Here is a 26,332-nt window from a genome sequence, read left to right as displayed (position 1 = left end):
TAACTTTGTTTCAGAGTGCTTTCTTTTGTCTAGTTCTATATGTGCTGGGACGCTGTGTCCAGCCGGGGAAATGAACTACAGATTCCCGCACGGACGGCACACGAATGGCGATTTAAGTTAGTTTTTGTTTCCTTAGTTTTTTTTTTATCGTTTACCATGACGGTCTTAGAGCGAGTGCAGAGGAAGAGAACACTTGTGTATTTATAAAGATAGGGGCCGCTCAATACGGGCACATATTTTGAACACAGTGTTTTTCAAGGGCCGCAACGTAGCGCCCCTGAGGTTCCGCTGCAATGCGACTTTGCAAACCTGATTTGCAATATTCAGTTACACACCTCAACATAAATTTTACTGAAGGAAATAAGAACGTGAATCGAAACAAATTAGCCTGTCTGGAAACGAAAGAAAGCTGGCATGCACCTTCACTGAAGAGCGAAGCTACGAAGCATATATATAGTATATATATATATATATATATATATATATATATATATATATATATATATATATATATATATATATCACGAATTTTAGCAAATTTAGTTTTAGGTAATGTTGGTCATTTTCCGAAAACAATACCGCAGACGCGGCTGAAACGTTATGATATTTCTACCTGTACAATGGGTTACTGGCAGTGCGTATGTATGTATGTATGTATGTATGTATGTATGTATGTATGTATGTATGTATGTATGTATGTATGTATGTATGTATGTATGTATGTATGTATGTATGTATTCTCGCGAACTTAGTGGTATTGTCGCAGGATATAGCGACTTTTTTGTTTATTTAGCGACAAACCTTTCTATTGAGCAGCTGGCGACATTTTTTTTTGTTTTTAAGCTACCTCACAGCACCATCAGCAACATTTTAGCGTCTTCGAAGTTAGCACAGTTTCTTCGAAAACCGCTTTCCATAACGCACTTTATGTAGTGCTCGAAAGCTATACAAATATATGTGGCAGAAAGTGGCTTTGATTAAGGCGCACGGAGTCATGCGACTATGACGAACCAAAGTGGTTCCTCCACTCATCCAGGCCATCATACGACGCGGTTAATTGCGCAGAAGAAAAACAGGCTTGCTCGCCAAATGCACGTTTAAAAGAAAGTTTCATTCTTTTTTTTTACTTTGTCTTAAAGAATCGGTTTTCACGCTGCGGGCACTCCCGTTTAACTAGGTGCGTTCAATTCGCTGAGGCTCGTAAGCTTACAGCAGTAAATTATGTTACCGGAACTTACATCGCGACACATCTTACGGTGAGATTCAGGACGTAGCAGGTGAGTGATAAGATACAGTAAAGTGCGGAAAGGCGTACAGTTAGGCTGAGAGGCTGGGCCTCGTTCCCGCGAATCTGAGTCTATACAGTTTGCGACTTCCTTTAATGTTGCGCCCAACTCTGCGGCAGAGAGGGCACACGTGTACGGAGGACAACCGTTGCCAAGACCACCAAAAAATACAAGAACAGAAAGGGAATGCGGTGAAGACCCCCTGGGCAGATGGGAAAGGAGTGTATATGCACCCGAACTCCGACGTGTGAGCAAGGTCACGTGGGTTGTTGCTCTCTCGTAGAGTATTGTATGTCGTCGTTTGTCCGTTATAAGTGCGGCAGATGTGGCGTCGCACACCCACGCGGCCCCCTCGCTGTCATCTTGGGTTTCACTGCTTCTGCGTCAGGCTTCTCACAACAAGCACCGTTGCACGCGTTAATTCCCGGCGAAAGCACCGCGGTCCGTTTTAGGCAAGGAAATAATATAGGGCAAGTGCCTTAACTGGTTGCTGAGAATCAGGAGTGAGTCCTTTAAACGCTCAGTCTAACCCAGAAGAACTGCACCTTCAAGAAAAGGCACATCTGTGCAAGTGTTTACGAAGCGTGCGCGAGAGAGATCGCCAGCATTGTTTAAACGGACATTTAAGAGCTACACCAAACCAGCTTAAGTCCTTAAAAAACTTTTTTGTTCTTCCAGAGCTCTATATTTGTTACTCTGGCACGAAGCAAAAAGAAAGGTTCATAATCACTCTATAGGGGAAAGGAAATGCAAACTTGACGTTTTTCTTGAATTGCCAACTAATCTATCACCGCCGCTACATGAGCGTGACGTCACGCATTTCCAAGCATCGCCTTCGTACTCAGTGCGTTCTGGCGCAGGAACCGTTCTCGAAAGTCGCTCTAGGGCCACTCTTTGTTCCCTCAGAGAACGCAACGCAAACCTATCGATCCACAATTAACAACGCCCTTGCGGACGCTCTCGAAACCTATGACGTAATAGGGGAGCTGCTGCGCGATCTTCACGGTGGCGTCGCCACCAGCAGTTCCTTCTTCATTGCATCTCCATTGGCTTATCGAGCCGGTAAGAGTCACCACGTCGCTATAGTATTATAGCGCTTATACCCACTGGGGACTCGAATCAGGGCTGACGTAGCGAGTTCAGTCTGCACGCTACGCACGTGCATACGGTGCTCACAAACTCAAACTGGAACAGCAACGAACACCCTTTAATTCACCCTTTCACGCTTAATTACGTGAAAGTGCGACGCGTAATCACTCGGTAACCAGTTTTTTTCAGCCCGGAGCACTCGTAAGTGTACGTTTTGGAGTTTAAGTTAAGCCAGTGTTGCGAATGCACGTGAATCTGGAAACGAAGTACAGTCGAGCGCCTCCGCAACGAACGTCTCTGTACAACGAAGTGACCCGTCTAACGAATCATGTCCCGGTTCTATTTTGAGCTGTGAACAGCGGAGCAGTTTCGTAATCGTTATCGCGTTGGAACTAACGAACAGTGCACGCTTAGGGCACCGGCGATTCGGGCCGATTCCAGGCAACGGTCAGGCGTTAGTCCAGGAAGAATCAGTTAACGTGCGTGCTGGAGCACCTTCTCTCCCTTTCGTCAGTCGCGTCTTCGCTCAGAAAGAGTATACACCTCGCACATCGCCACCCTGAGCCCGAGAGGTTCACACGGTCGAGAGGGACCTTTCCGCCAGCAACACGCACGGCGGCGTCAGGCATCGCCCGTCCACAGTCAGCGAAGCCTACACACAGCGCCTCTCTCTCTCTCCAAGCGCGGGATGTGCGCGTATATGTACACGCATGGCGGAGATATATGGATTCCTGGTACACGGCTCGCCGCGGGTCGGACAGTCCAGGGCTACGCGACAGGCGGGCGTGCGTGTGTGAGTGCGCGCGCGCTCGCCGGCTCGCCTGTGCATGGCACACACATACCGTATGGATGTATGCAGGCCGGCGACTGCGACTTCCTGCGCGGCCGCGCCCAGCAACCGGCAGCGCATCGGTGGACGCCTGCGCGCCAGGGCACGGCAAACTTCCGTTCGGGCGGAACCGCCGGTGCCCGTCACAGACTCGTCCTTCTTTTTTCCTTTCTTTTTTTTGTGCGTGTGTGTGCTGCGTTTCTATCTCTTTTCTTACTTATACCCGCATGCTTTGCCATTTTTATTACGATTTCCTCGTTTTCTCGTTCGTTTCAATTTCGTCGCGAGCGCATGGAGGACATGCCTGTGACGGACAGCGGCGTGTCGTCGAGAAGCTCAGCGCGCGCTCCGCCGTGTACGTGGTAAAACGCCTTTCGTGCGAATCGAGCGCGAGCAGTCTTTCTACGCGGAGGGCTATTCCAGCGCTTTCGTACAACAACTTGTGGGAATTCCGCTAGCCTCGTCTCGAACGGCAACGGCTGAGGAATGACGCGCGCTCTGGAGCGTGAAGGAGGTCACGAGGGACAGCGAAATACCTGCACGAGAGGCTAGACAGACAGATGGAATATATACATAGGAACGCCGGGACGTTAAACGAATGTAGTTATGATTGGCTACCATCCGCGAGGGGAGGGCGCATGGAGAGAGACAAAAATAATTCGTTGTTTCAAACAAAGTATCAATCACCACTTACAGCGCATACATAGACGGAGGACAAAAAAGGACGACGTGGACAAGCGCTGTAAGTGACGATTGATACCATGGAATACCAACTATAGTTGGTATTCCATGGTATCATGGTATCAAGGTTTGAGTACGGCTATAGCCCGTACTCAAACCTTGCTTCAAACAAAGGTTGGTTTTCTCATTTTAGAGTGTGCGGTACCGCGCGAAGCCGGAAGGGCTTGTTCTAGTTTCTTCCTGTGTCCCCTGTCCCGCTTCACGCTGTACCAAACTGTCTGACTAAAACAAAGGCAGCTTCGTTAACGTGAACTCGATGCGAGCGTGTCGAGTCGGAATCGGGCCGACCCAACCCGACCCGACAGCGTTCACACGAATCTTGCCAAGCGGGTTGAGCGTACATCAAACGCACTCCTTGCGGAGCGGTCGACACAACTCGCTTCAACGATCGCTCGATCCGACCCGCTACAGGGCTCGCGTGAATCCGACGACCGGGTTTCGGTGCGACTAGCCGACTCGATCCGACTTTACCGAGTTCATGCAAATGAGGGCATAACCGCGTTTACACACGCACATACGTGCGTACACGCACGCATATAGCAACGCAAACGCACCGCGAACGCGCAAACCCCGCAGCTGGCACCCCCCAAAACAAACACACGCGAACCATCTCACGTCCTCCGGTTATAGTAACATCACGTCTCACCTGAAACGCGCGCCGAACCACTCCTGCTTTGCATCGGGTGTCACTCGTTCGTTTCTTCTCTTCTCACTCGCGTTCGTGCGTGCGCTCGCGCGCATACACACGTACAAACACATACACGAACACGCAGGAGGAGACGTCGTCACTCCCTTAATCACCACAACACGTCGCGGGCAGCACTACGACCACTACGCACGCTTAACGCGACAGTGGCCACAAAACGAGAGCCAGGCTCCACCAGCTCCCGCGTTTTCACTGGTGCAACCCGCACCCTCGCATCCGACACGTCGGGAGGCTCAAGCCGACGCCGACGCCAAATATCGAAGACAGTGCTCTCGAAGAAAAAACCCGCAAACGTCGATTAGGCCAGGAGGAGACGCGGAGACAACTCGTGCACACGCAGTCGGCGGTGTACAAAGGAACGAAGGCGAGCACGCGCTAATGTCATTCGAACGGCGACACGCAAAGGCTATCAAAGAACAAGAAAAAAGAAAAAAAGCCAGCGCGACACGGAGTGGACCGCGGGTTTTGTGTCCGAGGGTTGTGACCTTTGGCGGCGTGCGCGCCCTTCGCTCACCGGGTTCTCCCGGAAAGCATGCAAAGCGAGAGACAGAGAGGGTGTTGGACATGACACACATGAAAGAAGAAAAAGATATAGAAGCCCTGTCTTTGATATTAAACACAGCTCTCGGAAATGCGCGTGTGGACGTATGTGCACGTGGGGCCGAAAGAATGTGTCGGGTAAAAGAGTAAGCCAGTATGAAGTAGAAGAGAAGTGAGGACAGTCGATGCTCTTAGAAGATCGTATTGCTGCTCATGCGTGTATCAAATTCTTTTTTTTCCCCATTCTAACTTATTATTTGTATTCCCAAGATTAATTTCAAATGCCGAAGAGCTGCCGAAGACACTGATTGACTGTTTATCCTCTGGCACAATTAAAAAAGAAAGTGAGCGAGAGAAAGGAGAGATAACGGATCATAAGAGATTAAAAGGAGTTGCCAGCTTGCATCGTCATTGTCCTACTGCCTTGCGGGTACCTGGACTAGCCCGCGGCCAAAGCTGGTTACAAGGAATGAATGAGTAACATATCGCGGGGTGGAGTGCATGGGAAGGTGAAATGACTGGGGACAGCTCTACAATAACTTGCGTCCATAATTACTGACGCGTCATACTTGTAACGTGACAACGGGCGATATTCGATTGGGTAATTGACAAAGTTCAAGCGATATAACTTTTAGAGCTATGCTATTGATCGATTATTATTCCTATTAATGAATTCATGGGTTGATCACGATAATTATTATTTTTTTTCTTTCATAGGTTCAGGTCACACGAGCAAAATCAGGCAAGCGCCAATTCAATTCACGTCCAAATTCTTCGAGAATACACCGTGCGAAGAGATATGGGCTAAAAGCGGAATCACCAGCATCGACTAGGCCCATAAGCCCCCACAAGGCAGTTGTGCACAACCAGACATAAACGTACGCATGGAAAAGACACTGAACTTGGTCTGGGCATCGACATATGCCCGTTTCGCTACAGTTCAACAGTCAGGGACGGTATAACAGACTGGGTGCTACAGTTAAGACTGTGCCCGAGAGCATGCGACCCTCGGTATTCGACTACCTTGCCAAATAACGTTGGCTTCGGTTTTGTGAATCTGCGATTAGTGTTTCCTTCACGACATCGCGTTACAGCTGTACGTTCTTCACTTGCAGGTATATTAATACTGTGTGCCGTGTGTGTTTTTTTGTTAAATACAACTTGTTCTCTCTTACCGCGTAATTAGTAATTTATGAATTTGCTATTAGCCCATTCTGCTCTATAATGCATTGGGAATTAAAGGTAAATAAATAAATAAATAAATAAATAAATAAATAAATAAATAAATAAATAAATAAATAAATTTGAGCACCTCAGTGGTGAATAGGTTTGTAATAATTTGCTAATTACCTCTAAGAATAATTGAAGGCAACTTGCAATACGATGGACAATGACTGTCCGGAAGAAATACATTAGTCAACAGAACGCTTAATTCCGCAGTCAAAATAAAGCGGACCGTAACGTTTGGGGAGTGCGAGGAGGAGGGGGAGGGGGTTCTTGATCAAAATTTTGGCAACTGTGACTGAAAACTTGAATCTGACTATTGCGCTGCGATGTTTGCAACGTCGAGTCTGAACAGCAGCCTTCAGTTCTGAGGTTAGGCATCGAGTAAATTCGTATTTCTTTGTTATTTATATCTTTTGTTGTCGCAGAACGCGTGATTTGCGTGTATTCAATCGTGAGTGCAGAGATATTCAAAACGTAATGCTAAGAGAGAGAGAGAGAGAGAGACAAAAAGAACGGGAAGAAGTGCTGCGTGAAGGCTTCTGCAAATGCGCACGCGGGCACACAGGCTATAACGAGAAGTTGGAAGCAAGGTTTCAGAAAATGTCGTCACAAAGTTCGCATGCCTGCGCGACACACGAGCGCTATGCGGGCGACACGATGGGCGCGCGAAGGGCGGAAGAGACAAAAGAGAGCGAGAAAAAAAAAAAAGAGAAATAAGTAAACCGATAGATAAAACAACCGAAGGAACGAGTAAAACCGAGGCACACGGTCACACACGATGGAAAGTCGGATGCCTACATCGTGTTTCTCTCTCTCTCTATCTCTCCCTCCCCTCGAGATCCACGCAGCTCGAGCTGACCGGCGGCGCGCCAGATAGGCACGCACACACGGGTGACACGTCGGCCGCCGACGCGTGTCCGTCTGACGTCCGTCAATCCCTTCCCTCCCCCTCCCCCACCCTTTGGCGCGTACAAACAGAGACGGAGGCTTCTGAATGTCAGGCCCCAGCGGTCGCGCGAGCCGGACAGGTCAGCGCGACCTCGCGGCGGGAGGTCCATCTGCAGCCTGCGGCAGGCGCCGAAGCGTACACGTGCGCGTGCTGTACGTGCTGTGCGTGCTATACGTTACTGCAAAAGGATTCGCGGGCGCTATGAGCGAACACGTGGGGCGTCCTAGCGAACAGTTCTGCGAAGTTATTCCTAACAAAAAAGAAAAGATCGGAGATGCGAAGATAAAGAGGATCTTCACCCCCCCTCCCCCCCCCAAGATAAATGTTCTTCGAGCGTAGGGGGGACGCGTAATCATGAAATTCGGTGATAGAGGATTTCGCTGAAAAATGATTCGTCTGAGGAACACGCTGCAGCTGATTAAGGCTAGTCGACGCTTAAAAGGTCAGGGTCACCTAACAACGCGGGCAGGCAAGAACACCGTTATATGGACGTTTAAGCTGCGCTCGCGTACTGCAGGACACGAGCGCACAAGCGCACACAAACACACGAGCTGAAAGGTATGTATGTATGTATGTATGTATGTATGTATGTATGTATGTATGTATGTATGTATGTATGTATGTATGTATGTATGTATGTATGTATGTATGTATGTATGTATGTATGTATGTATGTATGTGTGTGTGTGTATGTATGTATGTATGTATGTGAAACGCGAGTGTGCAAGCGTTTGGCCGAGAATACGTCTTGCCTGTTCGCGTGGGTACGTTAATGCGTATATGGTGGTGAGCGCGCTTTATAGTCAGATGACCATCGGGCGCCTTCCCACAACTTTTCCGTTGACACCGACCACACTCATTCCGAAGAGGCCTCCCAAGGAAGAAGCTCAAAGAATGTTTAGCAGACTGCGTCAGGAACCTTCCGCAAAGGAACACTGCCGGCAGAAGCTCGGCGACAGAAATTAAAAAGCAATATCTAACTCGCTTTGCCATTGCCAGCGAAGCCCGCAGCTATAACGACTTGAAGCGTATGTGTGCGCGGAAGCAAGTTATAAGAAACACCGCAGTCTAGAATTCGAAAAAAAAATAATAAAGCAAGGAGAGGAAAAAGCGAAAGCAACACAATCGCATTCGTTTTCTGTTGAGGCAGGTTCCGAAGAGGTCAGCTCGATGTAAGGGCACCGAAGGCCACACATTCCTCTTCTTCTTTTTTTTTTTTTAGAGCATAACGCACAGCTAAGTCAGGCGCCTCAATGGCAACGAGCAAACCGAATACCGACCTCCCGAGGGTCAGGCAGATCGCAACGGCCACGACGGAACAATCCCTCAGACGTCACACGCCAAAGGAAATAATAAAAGAAGGGGGGATGAGCAAAAGGCTGCAATAACGGCGCGCTCTAGGAGTGCTTCGGAGTGTTCGACGGCGCCACCTACCGGACGAGCCCACAGCCGTCCGCGTGCTCATTAAAGAGGTTGCTCGCGGTCCAGACGCGTTGCGACGGGCGCTTGTTAGCGTTGCAAAGCGAGCACGTTCGGTGGCCTTTTCACACCGGCGCGCATCAGGACGGTCGCTGTTCATCTGTCGACGCGTCTAACGGTCAGTGTGAACTCTCGGATGTATACGCGACAGGAAGGCGCGAGAAAGCCGTCGCAGGAATGACGTCACGGCGAGGAAGAGAATCGTTGGAATTGTTTGCGATACAGCTTGTCCAGCAGGTATAGTACACGTAGGTAGGTTTTGCTGGATAGATGGTAGATGGAAGGGGGGGGGGGGTTAAATTGCAAGGTAATGTCGAAGGAAACGCAAACAGCGAGAAATTGAGGCGACAATATTGTAAATATAAAACAAGAACACGTTACGTAAATAAGTACATGAGGCACTGCTTTAATTCTCACACGAGGAGAGAATCCACACTTTCGCCTAAAGATACTCTTGTTTCGCGGGAATACGGAATGTGAAAAAAAAAACGGTATATGAGGCAAAGAAGATTGAAGCTGTTCACGATATATAGTGAGTTGACATCATCGTATATATGTGCGAATGCGTGTGTGCGTCTTTCACTTCGCCTTTACGCTCAGTTGCCATCCCTTCGTCGCCTTGTAGGCGTACTGATGTTGTTTCCAGAAGGGACAAACGGAATAATAGCCCAACGAACAGCCGCAATGTAAACGAACATCCGCAAAGAAGCGCAATAGAAACTTAGATTTAGACGCACGTTAAAGAACCCCAGGTGGTCAAAATTTTTGGAGACCTCCACTGAGGCGAGCATAATATTCAGAACGTGGTATTGGCACGTAAAGCCCCATAATTTAAAAAAAAAATAGTCTATATATTAAGGCGCACTGCAGGAAGGCAAACTTCCCAGGCGCAAAGAAAACCAGAGGACGAAGCAACTCGGCATTACGCTCGGAAGCTTCTCTCTCTCTCTCTCTCTCTCTTATCTTCTATCGGGGAAAGTAAGTAAACCAAGGCTAACATAGCAGGTAGGAGGAGGAATAAACTTTATTAGTAGAAACATAGCAGGTAAAAAAATAATATCACGAACAGGAGTCACAAGATCAAACGGCTGAACAGATGGAACACGTGTCATAAGATCAAGCATGACGAAATGAAAGTTGGAGCGAAGCGGTCAAGATAGCACGCCAACGAAGACGCAGATACGACCGAGAACGCCCATGGCGCCGGCCAGTGCGAAGGGACGGCATTTCTGTTGTGTTCAAAGGGCCGCTCGATGACCTTCTCGATGACACTCAAGTGGTCACGAGGGCACCGACGTCACGGCCCCTGTAGATCACGAAAAGGTTGCCATCGGACACACACACACACGCTCTCAGCACTTATATACCGTTGTGTGACCTCTCGTGCATTATATAGTAATGAATGTCGCTATCAGTGCGTTTCAGAATTAACTCGTACGCGATCATGCAAAGGTATTCGCGGATGAAAGGACCGTGCAAAACCCATATAGACGATGATTGTCAACGCATGCTATAATATCCGAAAGCTCACGGAAAGCTATTCGCTTTATTAGAGAAATGATGAGCTTGGAGGCGCACATATATCCTGCAGTGGGAACATTTAGGTAGCGTTCGTTGCTTCATCACCCGCCGCGGTTGCACAGTGGCTATGGTGTTAGGCTACTGAGCACGAGGTCGCGGGATCGAATCCCGGCCACGGCGGCCGCATTTCGATGGGGGCGAAATGCGAAAACACCCGTGTACTTAGATTTAGGTGCACGTTAAAGAACCCCAGGTGGTCGAAATTTCCGGAGTCCTAAACTACGGCGTGCTTCATAATCAGAAAGTGGTTTTGGCACGTAAAACCCCATAATCTAATCTAATCTTTGTTGCTTCATCGCTATAAGTCCGTACAGAATAGAGCCGTCAACCAGTCCATCTCTGATGGTAAAATAACTGGCTTTACGTATAAGCCGATTTGTCATAGTGCGCTGTCTGCAGCGACGCAAGCGCCGGAATCGAAAGTGAGTGCCATCCTCCTCTCTCGCAGCCGCCACAGGGAGCGTATGGGAAGAGGGGGGAGAAGAGGAAGGTTGTCCTTCCCGAGTGCTCCACGAGAGGTTTCAATTGTTCGCACACGCCGAAAAGCTCTTGCGCGTGCGCTATAAATTAATTCACACCGTTAAAAAGGAACAAAGGTGTAACTTAGCCTATACTCACACCCCTACACTCTTCAGGGGTGTAAGGGTGTTAGTAATAGGTCAATTACGACCCTTAATTCACTTTAAGGGGAGTAAATTGAGAGAGAGAGAGAGAGAGAGAGAGAGAGAGAAAGAGGGGGGGGGGGGGGCAGGAAGGTTAACCAGACTGAGTCCAGTTTGCTACCATACACGTGGGAATGGAGAGAGAGAGCATGCGTCTATCGTACTTTAACAAGGGGAGTAAATTATTTTACAGTGTCACAACAGGCGTGATGCAAATAGTTGCCGCTCGACGACAAAGGCGCCAGTGAAGTCCGTTTATACTCCGTCTTGCAAGCCGTTTGCGGCACTGTAGAAGCCGCAATCCTCCTTTAGCCAATAGGAGGGCCGAATGTCCCTCGATATGTGTTCATCCGCGCCTTGTCGTCTGCAAACCACCGCGCAATTACGGTACATAACGTTCATGCACAAAGGTCCTTAAAAGTCACGTATCACTGTAACGTATCACGTGCCAGCCAATAAATAAGGCTCTCTAGTCCCGCATAAAGATAAGACAGTTATGCCCGGAACTATATTCCGTTGTGGAGAGAGATTAGCTGTGTACCTACCACCCCTCGTACCTTCGACAGTGCTGCAAGTGATTTGCGAGATGGAGTACAGAAAACCGCGAATCGACACGGGATCCGGGGTACAGCCTCAACATGCCAGTGTTTAATAACACACGGTGTTATTAAACACGTTCAACTCTGTGAATAGGCCGGCACTCTTTCATCTCTGTGTCCTCACCCCTTGGGGCGCATCTTTTTGTCCCGGAACAATAATCGTCCTGTGTATATACCTTGCATGTCTTTTTTACATTTTGTTGAAGTTGCGTGGCAGGTACTTCCAGGTCCCGAATGGCACACCCGTTACAAGCGTTACCTTACTTTCCTGTCAATAATGCCACGTTACAAGCGTAACGTGGCATTATTGGCAGGAAAGTATACAGCGATCGCAGCGTTCCCAAGAAGTTTCCAAAGCTGTGCGTGAATGCACGAAAAATAGCCGCGCGACTATAACGTTGCCTGTATTCGCGCGCTTCTCCCGTGCTTGAAAAGCGCATTTATGTGGCACGCATTGAGCATCAGAATTCTGTATAGGGAACTTTTCATGTTGATCTACAATTTTCCCATTGACACTTTTCATCTAGTCGCAATATTTGAGAAGTTAATTAATTAGCGAATACTAATTATGTAATTCGGCGAAATGCAAGAAATAAATAATCTGAGTACCTCCAAGCGACTGGCCAACAACATAACCTTGGATCTGTCCAGCCTACCTGGCATTTGCATATCTTTAATGTAATCCGGACTGAGTGACTGAACGATATCCCCGGTGGACTTTCTCTTCTTTCTTCAATCTTTGCATCCCCGTTTCCCTTTCCCCGGTGTAGGGTAGCCAAACGGGCTCAGTCCTGGTTAACCTCCCTACCTTTCATTTATCATTTGCGCTCTCTCTCTCTCTCTCTCTCTTAATGTTTGGCTCAAGTTACGCGGGACACTCGGTATAGTCAGCAAAGAAAAAAAAAGAAAAGAACAAGGTGTCGGTCGAGACACCCGCACGCGCGCTCAAGCTTTGCAACTGCGTCGTCCCGATGCCCTCCGCGTCGGCGGCGCTCGACCAATTTCCAGCTATGACTGGGCGACAACTCTCCCCGCCTCGCGACACGTCTCGCACTGCCAGAGCAGCCAGCCGCCGAACGGCGACTCATTAGCGCCGCTGACCCTCCCTATAACCGAACGACGCAGACAAGCCAACCAACCGCCAGTGGGACCGACTCGGCCCAGCGGTTCGCTTCCTCCGGCGCTTCTTCAAGACGCCGCCGCCGTCCGGGTCTCGTAATGGGCCAGCGGGCCGGGCCGCAAGGTTACCGCGCGGGGACCTTGAACGCGTGAGCTTCGGAGACGCGCGTGGCTTGGCGAGGCATTGGACAACGGCGCCGGAACCCGCCGAGTCATGAGCGCTAATGCGGCCGCGACCTCCCCTCCCCGTCCACCTTTCTTTCTCCCTGCCTCTCTGTGCGTCCCGTCTCTGCATCTTGAGTTCACGCCTCGTAATACTATAACGGCTTCTATAGTGGGGCACATTCACAGCGCGCGATCGTATTATTCGTCGCTTGGCTCAGGGATGGTAAATAGTCACGAGCGGAAGGGGGAGGAGAGGAAAAGAGGCGAGAAAGGATAGGAAGGCAGTCCAGTTTGTTACCCTCTCTTTCCCTCCCTTCTGTCTATTCCTCTTCTCTCTACCCCCCAGCGCATGGTCGACAACCGGACTCTTCACTGGTTAACATACCTGCCTTTCTTTTGTCTTTCTTTCATTCTTTTATTTTCTTTATTTATTTCTCTATCTCTCTTCGCAATGCGAAGGAGGTTACGGGATGAAAACAAAGAAAGGAGAGGCAGGGAAGCAATAGCAGTGAGAACACGTGGGGTTGCCCATATCATGTCTATACAATCGGCCACTGAGGTCAGTAGTTGTCACAAACTAGCCCCGCATCTCTTTGACCAGTTTACTTAGCTGAGACCAAGCTGCCGTTCTGTTGGACGCTGTCGAATGCCACAGTATTTTTCAAGATTTCTTAGGCCGTGTGTGGGCTCGCCTGCCGGCTGCAGCCCTTCTCTGATCGGCTCTGATCCTCTGGCTGGCGGCGCAAGTTGACGACCTCCAGAAAGCACCCATGTTGAGGCAGCATTTCGTACGTCGAATATGCCATAAAGAGCGTTAGCCAAGTTGTTCAACGATGAAAAAAATGTATATAAGCAGGCTGCAAGATAGAATTTTAAGACTTACGGCGTTCTGTCGTCAACTTTTCCCTCTCTTTCTTTTTTTTAAACAAAGCTTGGCTAATGTCACCTGGAACGCACTTTGTATACCAGCAGCTGCAGTTCTGCCTTCAGTGCATGCCGTTAAAATGGTGTATCCACACGACGGACGGCTCCGCGCAAATCTGTGCCGCGGACGCTTATTCCGCCGCCCGTCCGGCTGCGAAGCGCATCCAGACGACGGACGGACTGAGCAGACGACCTCGGCGGAAAAATAAAGATGGCGGCGCCGCCCGAAGCGACTGCGGTCCGCCTCAAACCTGTCAAGTCGTCGTCGTCCACTGTGTGGCCCGTAACTGTCAAACGGAGGATTGTATTTGGTTTAAATTTGTGTCCAGAAGCTTCGACAGCAATGTATTCATGATGAGTGGACACCGTTTCTGAAAGCGATACTCAGATTCTCGGCGTGTAGGCTTAGAGTGGCTGTATTGGCTGGACATGGCCTCAAAGATGTTGCGGCGGCCCGGGCGGATCTCAGTGGCCGTAAGTTAATATAATTGCTTGTTTTTACTCACTCTGGATGGCGCTATCGGTGTAACAAAGACTTTGTCATAGGTGTTTTCACTCTGAATGAAAATGGAGATCGAAAGGAAACGACGGTTGGCCGCAATGGCTGTTGTTTTGTCCGAATTGGACACGAATGGTGTTAGCAGCGATGAAGCTGTTTCAAAAAGATCCCAAAGCTGCGCTTGTTGCCAGACTGTAGAGCATGCTAGGCTAAATCCGCAGCATTCGACCCCCAAAATCCGGATGCGAAAAATAGCTCGGCATTTTCCGTCCGTGGGGGTCGCGGACGACGCGCGGACGGCACAAATCCGTGACGCGTAGTCATGTGATGCGCCGTCCGTCGCGAAAAAGACGGATTTCGTCCGTCGTGTGGAGCGGGGCACTGGGTTGGCGTAAGATGAACGGACGGACAGCCAAACGCACAGACACACACACGCACACACAACGCACACACAACGACAGCCAGACAGACAGCATAGATAGATAGATAGATAGATAGATAGATAGATAGATAGATAGATAGATAGATAGATAGATAGATAGATAGATAGATAGATAGATAGATAGATAGATAGATAGATAGATAGATAGATAGATAGATAGATAGATAGATAGATAGATAGATAGATAGATAGATAGATAGATAGATAGATAGATAGATAGATAGATAGATAGATAGATAGATCCGTGTGTTGCGTTCGAAGCTAAACCCCACGAATCAATCGGCGACAAACAACTGGATCACCAGGGAGTGTATTCTGTAAGACCTAGCTGACTGTCCATTTCGGCCGCGGCTAATTGGCTAGGTTCGCTCATCTCCTACTTTCTCATACAGCTGCACCCAATCAGCAGCGGCAGAAATGGTCAGTCCACTAGGTGGACTCTTACAGAATACCACCCCCCCCCCCCTAGAAAACGCCGCCGTCAAGATCTCTATGACGTCACACTAAGTGGCGCGGTATCTTCACGATTGCGTAGCTACCCGTCCTCTGTATAGCGTTTCTTTTCTGTGTTTTCAAATTTCTTTTTCGAAGTCTCCGCTCTGAGAGCGGCGGTTCCGGCGTTGCAGAATAGCAAGTTAGCAATGGAGCTTAACTTAAATGTTCCGCGCTGTTCTCCTTTTCAGCGCCGCCCGCTCCAGGCGACGACCGCTTGCAGCATAACCGGCGCCACCACCCGCCCACCCACACGCAAGACGCGGCGAGGCCACCTTGTCCGACGCCGGCGTCGTCCGAGGAAGCCTTTCTTTCCCTTTCTGCTCGTAACGGGGTTCCGTCCCTTATCCGGCGCATAACACGCGTCGCCAGCCTGTTCACACAATACGGTCAGGCGCGATAAGCCGCCGCTTGCCAGCCTCTCTCCTCTCCCCCGAGAGAGAGAGAGGCCGGCGGCGGCCGGCGAAGGCGTCCGGTCGGTAGAAGAAGCCGCGCGTAGGCCGCGGTATACAGGCGGTTCTATCAGCGCGCTCATTAGCCCTCCTGCTATTCAGCTACTATGACAGATTTACAGATCATAAATAACAATAATGATAAAAAAAAGAACCAGTGGCGATCGAATGAACGCCATGTGTGATCTATTCGCGAAGGCTGCCTTTCTATGCGGAGAAACGCTGGCAATCGGGAAGTTTTTCGAATGCAAGTATATAAGCGACTATGCGTTGGAAGAGGCGGAATGGCAAGTTTGAATAGCCAGCACTCGCTAATTTTCCTCCAGACCACTTGGAGGAATTAATCCTTAGCCAACGTCGCTCAGTCGCTTTGAAGTCACTGTCGTGATCGTATTGACTTCCCCTTAGCAGACTTCCAACCTGTTAACAAAGCACCACTGCTCAGAGGGATTTCCTCGTACACTGCAGGATTTCCAGGTTGATTCCCCGCAGACTTATATTTCTTACGCTCACGAAAAAACATCGCGGTTCGTATTCACACATGCGCGCGCGCGCGCGCGCGCACGCACACACACACGCACGCACACACACACACACACACGCACACACACACGCACGCACACACACACACACACACACAAGCGCGCGCGCGCTAGAATCGTTGGTAAGAGCTAATCACTGCCAGTCCGAATGCTGGACATAAACCGTATTTGCACGATTGTAATGGCGCACTCCATTGACAGAACAGGAGCTGAGGCAAAGAGAAGAGAGAAGCAGAACAGTTGAGCGACGAGAGTGCGACTGCTTGCTCCCCCTTCCCTCCTTCCCCTTCCATCGAAACGTTCCATGAGCTCAGAGAGCAGGTTCGAAGGCGAAGGTGCGTCACGTGACCAGATTGTTTAGCTTCGTACGGTGATTATCACGCGAACTTCGCTTCTCATGGCGCCACTGCTGAATCAAGACGACGGAAGCACAGCCAAAATAAAAGGATATGACGCGTTGGCGTCGTGCGACTTCTTGCGCCCTCCGCTTCCCGTGCGGGAGCAGCTCGAACTTCTCTCGACTGCTCTCGATCGCGTCTCGAAACTGCTCCTGTTCCGTCATTGGATCACAGCGTTCCATGCTCCTGCTCGCCCATTGGAACGCAGGTATATTCAGAGAGCACTTTTGCGGACGCCTCTGACTTGCTCCTGGTCACCCCGTGGAACGCACCATAAGTCGACGCGCATGTAACATATTCCATCAATGGTCGATGCTTCCCAGAAGTGCGGCCGTTACGGGTGCCGGTGCCACCTCGATTGGAACAGTGCCTCTTCCACCAGCTGTCGACGCTCCTGTGAGTGAGCGCCGTGTACGCATGTAGTAGAATCTCCGTAATACCCCTTCCCAACAAGCGCGCGGAATAGCCGAATGCTACGGGAATAGACACCTAGCGCAAACGTAATATTGTAATCACGCCATAGCGTCCCCGATATCTCGTCTGGCCCGCCGTTAAAGGCGGTGACATGCTTTGGGCTCAAATGTAAGTCTCGACCCCCCCCCCCCCCCCCCCTACTCAGGCCATTTCGAATTTTCACATAGAAGAACAAAATAACTCGAGTTACAATCGCGTAAATGCGGCATTAGCGAAGGCCGCCGGTCAAAGGCAGGGAGTACTCACGAATAAAAAGCTTTGTGTATTCGGCGCCAAAGTTCAAATGCTGGAGGCGCAGTGCTGCCTGTCAGATGCGCGACAACGAACACATTTAAGCTATAGTCTTTGTCGAACAGGCAGACAAACCCACAGTTTCGACCCCAGCGAGCCTGACCAGGCGCGTAGCCAGGATTTCTTTTCTCTTTTTCGGGGAGGGGGGGGGGGGGGGGGGGGGCTAAGGCTGCATTTCGGGGTGGGCTAAGGTCCATTATTCCCTGTTAAGTTTCCCATGCTTCGAGCATAATAATACAACTATTACCTTGAGCAGGCCCTTGATCTGCGCGAAGGTGTGTGCCATCCTGTACTTGTCTGGGGCAGGCGTTCGAAGGATATGCGCCTTTGTTCATCGGCGACTTGCCAGGCATAAAAGGGAGCAGAGCAACTGCCGGAAAAATTCCGGGGGAGGGGGGCTGGAGCCCGGTGGATACTCCCCCCCCCCCTCCTGGCTACCCTAGTGCCCCTGACGACAGTACGCGGAAGCTCAAGTACAGATGTGCTGCAAAAACTCCCCTCTGCACGCACTGGACGGGTACAGGACAGTGCGAAACAAAGGCAGCGTGCATGGGTTTATGCGACTGCTTGCGGTGTCCGTTCCACTGTTGTTGCATCCTACGGCGCTATGTGCGCGCGCACTGTTAAATGTGGGGGCGGCTAAACGATGACGGGATGCCAGAGCGGGGCGGGAGGGGGGAAGGGTGTGGGGTGTTTTGTCGGACAGCTACGCAACATAAAACCACTCCGCGTGACCTCGTCTTCAGCGCCTTCGTTCCGCTGACGCTTACTGCGCGGAAGATGGGAGGCACTTGCTGAGAGGTGTACCCGCGCACTGTTAACCTTCACCGTGTGCAGACGACTCAGCGGAATGGGCTCAAAGAGTTACGCGGGTGAGGAAAAACAAAGGAGAAATAGAAGCGAAGAAGCAAGGAAGAAGGACAGAAAGTAGCGACGGAAAAGGTATGAGCGCCGTGAGAAGGCGTCAATAACACCGGGAAGGTGAAAGTCAATGCCACAGGCGCCTTCGCGGATGTACGCCAAGGACGCCGGGCACGAAGAAAGTGCCAGATAAGGCACAGCGCATAACGCGCACCGCCGGTCACTTTGCGGCCTGAACGAGTTGATGACGTGCCCGCAGCAGCTGTGCGCATGCGGTAGAAAGGCGAGCCGTAAACGAGGAGATCGCAGAAAAAAAAAAAGCACCACCGCGTGCGACAGCTTGCTCATGGTCTATATAACACTGCGGAGCACAAGTGCGCGCATAAAGTTCAAAGTAGTGGACAGTGCCATCACGTGATGCATGCGTGCACCACTCCATGCGCGCGGAGCAAGCGTGACGTAAAGGTCATGCGCGACGCCTTCGTCAGCTTCACATTTCGCAACGCGGCTTTCTTTAAAAAAAAAAAAAGAAAGAGAGAGAGAGAGAGAGAGAGAGAGAGAGAGAGAGAGAGAGAGAGAGATAATCTAGGCCGAAATTTAGTTCGGCTAACCAGATGTTTAGTATGAGCGAACATTTTGTTAGGTTGCGACGTCATGTCATGTTACGTCACGTCATGTTAGGTTGCTACGTTAGGTTGCGACGGGGTACGTTGCACATTCTTATTCATCCACGCTACGCTATTCAATGTCAAACAATGTGCACGTTTAAAAATGAATAACGGTGTAAACGCTTATGTAACCTCATGTCGCTACACCATTTTAAATCAAACAAACAACAAGTTTATTTATTCACATGACCGGAACTATGCGCCACGAGCGGCGCTCGAGAGTGCACTCTAGCGAAAGTTCTAGAGCGAGGGCGCGAGTTCTTTTTAAGGATGTAAATTTAGCTACAGTATGCATATATATGTATAGTATGCTTCGCTTCAAAGAGAAGGGAAGCGTATAGCAGGGGGCGGCAGAAAGTTAGGTGGACGGATCAGATTAAGCAGTTTGCAGGGACAACATGGCCACAATTAGCCCGTGACCGGGGTAGTTGGAGAAGTATGGGAGAGGCCTTTGCCCTGCAGGGCGTAGCCAAGCTGCTGTTGCTGCTGATGATGATACATATATATGCAAATAAACTGCAATTTCGCGTCACTGTGGCACGGTCGTCACGCCCAACGCCCTTCGAGTTGTCCGCTAGATACCTCCAATATGGATCGCGTTAAAAAAGAAGCGAGCAGCACGCGTGTACAAATCAGTGGCAAAAATTTCACAGCGGTCGAGTCGGCGCGGGGACATATGCCTGTCGGGCCGTAGCAGTGTTACAAGGAACTCGTCTGGCTGGCTGTCGACGACTCCGCTGTTGCTGGAAATTGGCAGACAAAAATGGGCGCCGTGTCGGCCCAGTGTGACCTGGCTTTTAGGATTCTTTCCTCCAGAGTTTGTTCGTTTCTCATCATCTGCCACTGCGAGCGTCCGATTCATGCGATAACGAAGGCTTTGCGAGCAGCCATTGATGAAGAGCGAAAAGAAGAGAAAATAAATGCTACAATATGGTTACGAGGAAAATATTCTTGAACAGCGATCTTTTCTCTCCCTCTCTCTCGTTCTTTTTTATTTTTAGCCTGCGAACCCTTCTGAGAGAGAGAGAGAGAGAGAGAGAGAGAGAGAGAGAGAGAGAGAGAGAGAGAGAGAGAGGTCACAAGTGAAAGGCAGGGAGGTTAACTTGGCTGAGCCCGATAGACTACCCTGCACTGGGGAAGGGGGTATGGAGATTGAATTAGGAGAAGGACGAAAGAGATGTTCACAGTTTGCGCTCTTACACACACAAACGTTCATCGCTGCGTCAGTACAGGCTGGTGCGTTTCAAAAAACTCGCCAGCGCCTTTGTGGCCTTGCACATAGTATAGACACACGAGGCCACGGGCCCATGACATTCTCCTCTGTGAAGGGCCTGTCGTCTAAGTGCCCCAAAGCTGTCCGAAGGGCAGTCCCCTCGTATTCGTATGTGGGGCAGTAACAAGAGAGATGTTTGGTCGTTTCTTCGACACCGTGCTGCAATTTGACCTCTCCTACACTCCAATTAGGAAAGAGTAAGCCTTTTTGAAGAAAACTCCTACTCGCAGACGGCACAGTAAAGTCTCTTCCCGTCGGTTAAAACCAGGTAAAATATGTACTCTCATATGTGGGTCCATAGCCTGCAGCCACCGGTTGGTGAACTCCGGTGTGTTTCGTTTCCTTACAGTAATAATATGGGCAAGACTGTCGAGGTACCCTGCTGCATCCGTTCTCGACAATGGTATCGAGGTGCTTTCGCATACATCACGTGCCTCACGGGCAGCTTTGTCGGCACTTTCGTTGCCAGTGATGTTGTAGTGCCCGAGTAGCCACTGAAATATACAATGTTGTGGCCTCTGTCCACCGCTTGATGGTAGTGTAATCGTATCTCTGCTACCAGTTGTTCTCGTCTGCGTTTCCTATGTGGCTTCGTGCTGCTTTCAGGTGGATGACGCCGTTCCCTTTGATGAAAATGGATCCGCCTTTCGTACACGCGCGGAACTCAGAGTATTTACACACTTGCTCATCTCGCGATAGATGAGTGCTCGCTGCACCTACACGTTCGCCAATATGAACTTTGTATCCCACAAACAAAAATAGAATGTATCAGAGCACGAGCACCTGAAGCGCATACTATATACGGCCATAAGGTACGTGGCCACACGAAGCAGATAAAATGAGGAAGAATTTGAGGCGTGTCGGGCCGAAGGCATGCGGTCGTCAGGTTCATGCAAACCTTTTATATATATATATATATATATATATATATATATATATATATATATATATATATATATATATATATATATATATATATATATATATAGCGTGTCAGGTCGAGAGAACGTGGCGGCGAGTTGGGCCGATTCACCTCGATTCACTTGGCATAATACAAAGCAAGCAAGAAAGCAATAGTAAAAAGAAAGGGAGTCGGGTTGGTTTCACTCGTCCGCCTCGCGACTTCCGACTCGACCGGCTATCGTCGACTTTACGAGATGTAAACTACGCAGCTATATAGTGCTGACCGCTCGCACCACCCGCGAACCGCTTGCGTTATAGAGAAAAGCTGAGTGAATTTCCTTTTTTTTTCTCTCCTCTTCTTCTTCTTTCTCCTTTTATTCCCTTTACCCCTTTCCCCAGCACAGGGTAGCCAGCTGGTACTTACACTGGCTAACCTCCCTGTCTTTCCTCCTCTTTGTCTCTCTCTCTCTCTCTTTCGCGCGCCTCGGCGAGGAACGCCAGATGATAACCCGGATGCCCTCTGCGTCCACGCTTTCCTGTCCACACCGCCTTCTCGAAGACGACAAGAGCCCTCGGGGCCATCCGTCCATCGTCGTCGCCAGAAGCAAGCAGCCTTGTTGTCCGGCAACAAGAATAAGGAGAACAAAAAAAAAAAAAGATGGATAAATGAAAGGAAGAAGGCCGGCCTGACCGGCGTCCCATCGAGACGGCTAAAAGCTATAGGGGGTGAGAGCTTGGAGGCCGCGTTTAGGGGGAGGGGGGGGGGGTGATCTCGGCGACCCGACCGACCGACAGAGTCCGGACTATGTCAACAGCCCCCTTCTCGTGCGCGAGAGATAACGGCGCTCGGAATACGATACACGTCAAAAGGTGCCGCGCGAGCGAGCGAGCCCGTTCTGGGACGAGCAGCTCGACGAGGCGGCGAGCGCGAAATAAAGAAGGTCGCGCGACTTTCACGCTGCGTCGGCGTGTGATACTTCCCTACGTGTGACTATATTACCGGCGGAGTCGTCGGAAGAGTTTACTGCACGATTTCGCGCGATCTGTGGTGCGTGTGCCAATAAGGGCGGCGTCGTTGCCGGACGCGGACGTAAGCGCGAAGACAGAGATAGCAAGGCGGAAATGCGCGCGAAACGCCGCACGCCCGCGGAAAACAAAAAAGAAGTATATAAAAGTACATAAAAAGATGGTGCGGCCGTTTGGCGCTTCTGTAGTTCCGAGGTCGACGGCGCGATTCCCCTCCGCGGAGGCTGCATTTCTATATGAAGGTGCGATGGAAAAAAAGAAAAGAAAGAAAAGCTCGCGTATATACCGGGCTTTGGGTGCACGTGAAGGAACCTGAAGCGATCGAAATCAATGCGTTGCGATGCGATCTCGGAGGCCACTGTTACACATCGAAACATAACGTTTTTGTTTTTTTAGCTAGAATGTGACAATGGGATCCCGCAATGGAGAGGCCCCCTAAAGCAGAAATTAAGCATATCTCATTCCTGCAGCATATCGAACACGTAGCGCTTGTCAGAGCGAGCTATACGAAGTCTTCGGGCAACGCCGAAACCGCTAGCTTGGGGGGGGGGGGGGGGGGGAGGGGGAGGTCACACTCGACCATAACACAGCGTTCCACAAAATATCACGCGGAAAACCGTCTCCCCACGACGCGTTTGGAATTCGTGACGTCGGAGCGGGTGCCATAGTGCGGGCACTTGACGGCGGCGTCGCGTCGCTCGCGTATAGCGTTCTCGCAATTTCTCCGCCGACAGTATAGTAGCACACGTGCGGCCTTTATTTTTTTTTTTTCGCATTACAGAAGTTCAATTGACGAAAGAGAGAGAGAATACGGAGGAAGGCAGGGAAGTTAAGCAGAGGTAGTTCCGGTTGGCTACCCTGCACGGGAGGAAGGGTTAAGGGGGATAAAAAGAGAAAGATAGTGGAAGGGGAGATAGAGAGAAAGCGAGACGAGCACTAACAAAGCAAAGTGATGTGCAGAGTACTGGACCAGTTGAACAATCGTCCACTATCAGAACTGAAAGGTTTGGGTCAGTGCTCTGAAAGAACATCCGCGTTGAACCTTACTCGTGTTATTAAGGTTCCTGCGGTCTACGGGGCTTAATGATAGACTTCAAGACCACCACCCACTACCGCTCTATAGTGCAATTGACGAATGCAGCTCAACTGAATGTCCCTGTCCATCATCTCCTTGTAAGGTCGCCCAGTAATTGGGCAAGCCAAAGGTCGCCGGCGCAGCGCGCACGGCTTCGCGAGGAGGACAGCGGGAAGAACAGCAACAACGAGGAACAGGAGGAGGACGTCGCGACGGTCGCGATTTCAGAGCCTGCAGCCGTCGAGTATACGCGGACGCACAGCCTCGCGCCGGGAGGAGGAGGAGAAGGAGGAGGGGCGTGACTTTTCCGTCGAGCCGGGCCTTACACGTACGCGGGAGGGTGGAAGTGAACTTTATAACAACGACTCGCCGGATCCAAATACCATGGCCGGCCAGCCAGCCTGCACACGCTCGAGCAATAGACACGGGCGGAAAAAAAAAAAAGAAAGGAAACCGGAAGAGGCGACGCAGCAGACGTTCGGGGGGCTTCGAAAGCGGCTGCGGCGACTGCGTCGGGAGAAACTGACCTTTAACGAGACTCGTCGCGGGGGCCAGTTGGCGTCGAAATCTATTGGGCGTATATAGTTACACGCGGCGCTCCGCGGACGTAAGGAGAATGCCCGGTGAAGCAACAAGAAAGCCAACACACAGAGACGCCAGATGGAGCTGTATATACGTATCGCGTGTCCCAGCTATAACGTTAGCCAAGCTGTGTAAAGCGGACAGAATGATTAAAGACAATGCGGAAGGTACGATTATAAGACCTACGGCACTCGGTCATTAGGGGTTTGACTGCCGGACACCAACTTGTAATGGTATCTAGCACAATATTTCTTCGGACTCTGTAAATTGACCATTTCGTACAAAATAGCGCTTTATTATCGCAACAATGCATGTTCACAGAGTCTTACTGCCCTCTATACGTTTAGAAAAGTAGTATTGCTTCAAAACTTAGGCAAAAAAAGGTACGTAAAGCGTAGAAAATGAAGCCACAAGAACGTCTGAAGCCATAAGTACTAAGACCACACAAATCCTTAGTATACAACTAAACTGACAGTCATCGCTGATGTCAGCACAAGCGCTATAGCTGACGGTTAGCGCTCGTGCCCACGTGTTCCTTTCTATTGAGGCATCGTAGGTTGTATGCGCTGAAATCCACAAGAAATCAAATAGGCACGAACTCGCCCAATTTTCCGTTCCGCTTTACATATACAGAATTCCCTCCAGTAATTTTAGTGCGAAGCTCTATGGAGCTATAGGTCAGGGGCGGAGATTAAGTAAGCTTTTAGACTTAATACACCGAAATAATACCGAAAGTAAGCAAAAACCTAAATTGAAATTGATATACAATTAGCTTCCCGAAGTAACTCGAGAAATATGAGGGTACGCGTGTGTGGGATGTGGAAAGGAAGAGATGGGGAGGAGTTTGGTGTAATTTTTAAGCCCCTGTGTTTCTTCGCACCCGAAGCACAGTGCACTTGGTCCATTTGTATTTTTCTTCGAGGCTGTCGAGGCACAGGCGTCGACACCGTGACATCGTGTTCAGCAGCAGCCCCTATAGTGGCGTTCCCACCGCAGCGCAAAAACCGTAGAACGCTCACAAACAGCCAGGTGACCTTTGCGTGCGTATTATACACGTAAGGTTACGATGGTACGAATATTGAGGTATGTGATTGCCTAGAGGAACCGCTACGCTACTGTACCTGAAGAAACGGTTCCTGCAATGTGTTGCCGCCGACGAACGACGTCGGTGATAAGCCATTCGTGTCGAAGCTAGCTACGAGACACGTCGTAATGAATGCTGGAGTCGATCACGAAACCACTGCCAGAATACTGTAGCCGCTACATGCCATGCCGGACAATTTATTAGCTGTATAACTGACAAAAGTGAAAAGAAGAAGCAGGGCCGACGCAGGCTTAATGTTGGGAGTACACAGCCAATGTATGATTAGCGGCATCGTAAACATAACCTCCATGGGGCCACAGCGAAACCAGTATTTCGCTTTCGTAGAGAGAGGTATGCCTAATGTCAACGTAAGCGTCACAATGCAGCTAGCGTAAGAATAGCATAATGGCTGCGCTAGCCGGTGCAGAAGTGTAGTGCTATCATAACCCACATATTGAGGCGAATGCGTGACCACTGATGGACCTCAGTTAATCGATGTATATAGGCATATCGCCATCACGCGCCTAATGAGGAGGCCAGTGTAGAACCAATATAGGACACACGCCGGCGCTCCGAGGGACAGCGTCGGTCCAACAGTGGGCCTCCCTCTTACAGTGGTATAGTCGGGAAGTACGCAATCTGTTCTGACGTCCCGCGACGGAATGGGTCAGGTTTGCGCGCGTATGCAAACAGGCCCGTGGTCGGCCTGCTTGCGAGATAACAGAAAAGAGCCAGGCGCCGACAGGTATAGACCCCCCCCTGCTCCACTCCTTTTATCACCTTGTGACCTACCTTTCTTCTTCCGTTTTGCATGAATGTCCTGCGCCGATGTTACTCTCCGCCAAAGGCCGAGACACTTTTTTTTACGGCTCTTTATTACACCAACGGGCGCGCGAGCGAGGGCACATGCGTGAACGATAGCGGGGTTGCCTGATATGTTTGTTGATGTCGACAAAGACCCCGCGGGGGCAAAGGAAAGTAGAAGCGCCTAATCAAGGTTATCGCGGCACTTTCAGATAACGACTTGAGAGAGCGCGCGCGCTCGGACTGCTTCTCGCTTAAGAACGGGGATGCTTTACCGAAGTGCCTCCCTCCCCACTCCCCCATGTCTCCACTTTGCGGTTAGAACTGGGCCACTGCGCAGGAATAGTGCGCGGACACTATTCTCGGCATATCCGTCATTTTGAGGGTGGGGGAATATTAGGCCATAAGCAACGGTCGTTTAGAAATGACGCGACAGGAAAAAAAAATGCACGAAATTGCGTTTAGTGGATCGAATTAGCGAGTGTCTACGAACGGGGTCGATGAAATTAAAATTAAATTCTAGGGTTCTTACGGGCATCAACGACGATCTGATTGTGAGGCACACCGTAT

At 50.1% G+C, this 26,332-nt stretch overlaps 1 protein-coding gene across 6 annotated transcripts in view; it reads right to left on the bottom strand.

The window, feature by feature from the left end:
* Cph (BCL11 transcription factor chronophage) overlaps positions 1 to 26,332 on the bottom strand; it is a 592,695-nt gene that overhangs the window by 511,351 nt on the left and 55,012 nt on the right. Inside the window, exon 1 of one of the 6 annotated variants that reach the window (XM_070521706.1) lies at positions 17,734 to 17,940. The exons of 3 other annotated variants lie outside the window; for them this stretch is intronic. In XM_070521706.1, the coding sequence (XP_070377807.1) occupies positions 17,734 to 17,839 (106 nt within the window). In that variant the 5' untranslated portion in view covers positions 17,840 to 17,940. Of the gene's footprint in view, positions 1 to 4,591; positions 4,641 to 17,733; positions 17,941 to 26,332 lie in introns of those variants that run through there. 2 more of the 6 variants (XM_070521708.1, XM_070521711.1) reach the window with 2 other exon arrangements.

The sequence above is a fragment of the Dermacentor albipictus genome, chromosome 7 (assembly GCF_038994185.2).
Source record: "Dermacentor albipictus isolate Rhodes 1998 colony chromosome 7, USDA_Dalb.pri_finalv2, whole genome shotgun sequence".
Taxonomy (NCBI): domain Eukaryota; kingdom Metazoa; phylum Arthropoda; class Arachnida; order Ixodida; family Ixodidae; genus Dermacentor; species Dermacentor albipictus.
This window is presented reverse-complemented; position numbering and strand designations above follow the sequence as displayed.